Genomic DNA, 2,445 nt, shown 5'->3' with positions numbered 1-2,445 from the left:
TGTGAGTGTGAGTGTAAGTGTATGTGTAAGTATGTACATGTGTAACCTGTGTTGTGTTGAACATTTCTGAGTCTGTTTTCGGCAAGGTCAAAAGTCAATAGGTTAAGTTTATGCTGATTAGCCTCAGCTTGTCTTAGGGATTGGGGGCAGTTTGACAGGGTAGGGGCTGTTAATATGAAGATAGTAGTGGAGTAAGCCTTGTTTTTGTCTTGGGGGAGGTGGTAAGAGCTGTTAACATGGCGACTGTGGCGTAAACGTTGCTTTTTCTCTAGGATTAAGGTAAAGTTTGGATGGTAATGGGTGTTACCTTGGTGATGGCAGTGTAAACCTTGTCCAGAATGGCATTGGGCGGAGCCTTCTGCGCCTCCTTCACCTCAATCCTCAGGCCAGACACCAACGGCCTAACGATCAGCCTGAGACACACACACACACACACACACACACACGCACCATCATGAGCAGTGCTGGTCCTCACACCTAGCAAAAAATTCCTGCCTTCTCAGAAAGTTGTACAGACTATAAGGACTACTGAAACACACCTTTTAAAGGGGAATACACAGGCTTGTTATAGCCTGGACAAGCACAGAGTCAGGTATCAGCTGGTCCAGCAGCCCACTATCAGAAAGTTAGACTTCCTACCAACAAAGGCTCAACATTATGTAAACAATTATAACTTGTTGAGTTGAGTAGTAAGGTCTTTTCCACCCTATTGTCAGTTGGTGTGTTGCCTAAACACAGACAGCTCTGACTATTACTATTCCCCATTGCTCAGGTATTTGAATTCCTAGTCAAAGCAGTAAGGTGCTTGATATTGAGATATATCCGTCATTTACATACCACACCAGAAAATAGTTCCATATTGTTTTGCATTCAGATGTTAACAGAGCAATGTGTAAAACTATTCCATGTTCTCTCCAGGGGCTGATACTATTCCTTGATTATTATTGCACAAGAAAGGAGAAACTATAATCCATGCCCAGCAAATGTTTTTTTGTTGTTGTTGTCTTTCTATTGTCGCTTACACTGAGACTTTCAGCTGAGCTGTGTCAACATTTCACATTAGGAAATAAGCTTTCCCTTGTGTAAAGTTATACATTTTGCAGGTGCAGTGAGACAGTTAAGATGAATACATATTTTGAGGTCACTATATGATTCATATGTGTAGAGACAATTATCAAACCCTATCACTACGTGTCACACAATCTAGGTCAGTACAAGACAGTACAAGGTCACACCACGAGGACCAAGAAAAGGCAGTAAGCTATCTGAGGGAATAGCACAGTTCAGTTCACTTGTCAGACAGCTCCTCTCCTCGCATGCTTACTGGCTTACACGGGCTGTCCCGCACTAGAGACAACGCAAATTATGTTGTTCCTGCTGGCTTTTGTCTAGTCCAAACATAACCACCTCCCACGATTGATCCCAAAGCAAAGCATCTCCGGTTAACAGGACAGGTGCGTCCCCGCTGTCTCTCACCCATGCCCCCTTTTTGCAGTCCGCATGACAGCGAACCAAACCAACAAAGCTAGTAGGCTATGGATGATATGGTCGGAGATGTAGCCGACGCAACGGCATTCCTGTAGCCAAGAAAGTGGCCCAGTCATGTAGACTCGTGTGGGCTATATTGGGCTTTAGAAAGTCGAGCGATCTCCAATTACCTCTCGAACAGAAGCCGGACCATGATGATGCAGAAAGCAAGAGGGCCAGCCAGATACAAATCCTCCGACTGGGGGTATACAGCCTCGTCTGTGTTCTTCAGATCAGCCCAAGTTACATTGTGAGGCAGCCAGAATCTCTCATTCCAGAACCACGCAAGGAAGCTGGTCATTGTGTTGCCAAGCGAACTGGCTTATAGCCTATTTCAGTCTGTCCTCGAAATGTCGTTGATGCCAGCTGTGTTGGCGAGATGTCTTTTCAATGTCCTTCTCCCGAGAGATGCGCCGGCTGGTCGCCTATGATATGGACACACACTTGCCTCCTCTCCTCAACAAAGATGTGGACAGTGGTAGACGATGTGAACTCCTCCTCGGCGAGTGATTGGTGCTCACAAATCTGCCTCGCTCTATGTGTCTGTCTGTGTCTCGGTTGCTCTGTATTGTTGCACCTTATTATAGAAGCGAAAATATTACATTTAAATAGGGTTGATTTCAACTATCCTTATGTTTTTTCCATAACAATGGGAATAGGTTTATAGGTTATTTATATTTGTATTTAGAAAAATCTTCAACGCTGAATGGACATACAGCATCGCTCAATTGTTCCCGGACAACGTGTGTAAACCAAGGTAAATAAAGAACACTCAAGCGACACCCCGCGGCCGTGAAAACAAAATACATCAAATATTTTATTTCTCTGCGCCTATAAATTTAAAGGCACAATGGCCGTATAGATTTTGCTGTCAAAGATTAAAAAAAAAAAAATCGATCCACATGAAAGGGCAAGAAG

The 2,445-nt window shown here is 44.0% G+C and overlaps 1 protein-coding gene across 1 annotated transcript in view; it reads right to left on the bottom strand.

Moving 5' to 3' along the window:
• LOC143141969 (ceramide synthase 6-like) overlaps positions 1-1,938 on the bottom strand; it is a 15,109-nt gene extending 13,171 nt beyond the window's left edge. The window contains exons 1-2 of the mRNA XM_076302654.1: positions 1,659-1,938; positions 308-413 (exon numbers count right to left, since the gene is read on the bottom strand). Of these exons, the coding sequence (XP_076158769.1) occupies positions 308-413; positions 1,659-1,828 (276 nt within the window). The 5' untranslated portion in view covers positions 1,829-1,938. The remainder of the gene's footprint in view (positions 1-307; positions 414-1,658) is intronic.
• Between the last annotated feature and the right edge of the window lie 507 nt (positions 1,939-2,445).

Source organism: Alosa pseudoharengus, unplaced genomic scaffold (assembly GCF_046254945.1).
Source record: "Alosa pseudoharengus isolate Yale_2024_CS ecotype anadromous, Long Island Sound unplaced genomic scaffold, YU_APseudo_1.1 YU_APseudo_1.1_scf_24, whole genome shotgun sequence".
NCBI classification, from domain to species: domain Eukaryota; kingdom Metazoa; phylum Chordata; class Actinopteri; order Clupeiformes; family Clupeidae; genus Alosa; species Alosa pseudoharengus.
Note: the sequence above shows the minus strand (reverse complement) of the source record. Positions and strands in the feature narration are given on the sequence as shown.